At 30.3% G+C, this 1,126-nt stretch overlaps 1 protein-coding gene across 1 annotated transcript in view; it reads left to right on the top strand.

Annotated features, from left to right (window-relative positions):
• EXOC6 (exocyst complex component 6) overlaps nt 1–1,126 on the top strand; it is a 212,743-nt gene that overhangs the window by 87,034 nt on the left and 124,583 nt on the right. Inside the window, exon 11 of the mRNA XM_008568996.1 lies at nt 660–731. Coding sequence (XP_008567218.1) covers nt 660–731 — 72 coding nt within the window. The remainder of the gene's footprint in view (nt 1–659; nt 732–1,126) is intronic.

The following is a 1,126-nucleotide window of genomic DNA, read 5'->3' as shown; positions in this document are numbered from 1 at the left end:
GTGGTTTATATTTAGATCAGCTCTGAATATATAAAATTATAGTATGTTTCCTATTAATTTCATGACATAAAATATGAACTCATAACATATTAAATGCAACATATCACATTAAAAATCTTATTAAATGCCGTTAAAGGGACAGAGTGATTTTCACTCCCTTTGAAATCAAGAATTTTCTTTTGGTTAATTACTAAGAAAATACTTGAATTGTCATTTTTATATTGGAAAAAGTAATATATTGTGTCTCTTTTATACGATGGAGAATAAATAAATGAAAAGGAAAATACATGGTCTGTATATAAACTATTTTCTTAGTTTAAAATAAATAGTTCCTTAAAAATCTAAAGACTTTTAGAAATATAGAAATCATTACTTCAACCGATGTTTAGTGTGTACAGAGTTCAGGACATTTTTTTTTCATATGATACAGTTATTTTAGATATGTCATGTTATGTTCTCTCCCTACGAATTTATACTGAATAGAGGAAGCCAGCTGTGGATCTAACTCACCAAGATTTTAAATTTACTGTAAGTCTCGCAGGTTAACAGAAGAATGTTCAGGTTCTTATTTCTTAGTTTTTAACAGAATGACTCTTTTGTTGTTGTTATTTTGTATGTTTGTTTCCACTCCCACATCTATGCATCCACCACTCCTTCAGTCTTACTGCACTGATCCTGATCTTGTTCTGGAACTTAAGAATCTCATCGTAATATTTGCAGATACTTTGCAGGTGGGTGATAACTTAACATTCAATTAATGCTATTTTGAGCACTTAAAAAACATATAAATACAGATCAACCTCATTTATTTTATTGTGGATTAATGGTAGTAAATCAGTAGTAATAAATGTTTATTTAAATATTGGTATTCCCCTATTACTCAGGACTATTTATATCATCTCCTTTCTAATTTGAAGCTTGGACAGAGCTCAGTATCTTTTTAAATATTGGCCATTCAGTTTGAATAGATAAAGTATTTTTGCAGTTAGAAAAAAGAAAACCCACATCATATAGCACAAAGAATCTTGAACTGAAAATTAGAAGATAGAAGTTCTGCCTTAGGGCAGTGAGCATGGGCTCTGGAATCACGTGGACCCTGGATTTCTGTTCTGCCTGTTGACTAATT

The sequence above is a fragment of the Galeopterus variegatus genome, unplaced genomic scaffold, assembly GCF_000696425.1.
Source record: "Galeopterus variegatus unplaced genomic scaffold, G_variegatus-3.0.2 Scaffold457, whole genome shotgun sequence".
Classification (NCBI taxonomy): domain Eukaryota; kingdom Metazoa; phylum Chordata; class Mammalia; order Dermoptera; family Cynocephalidae; genus Galeopterus; species Galeopterus variegatus.
The sequence above is the reverse complement of the archived record's forward strand: the minus strand, read 5'-3'. Positions and strand labels throughout refer to the sequence as shown.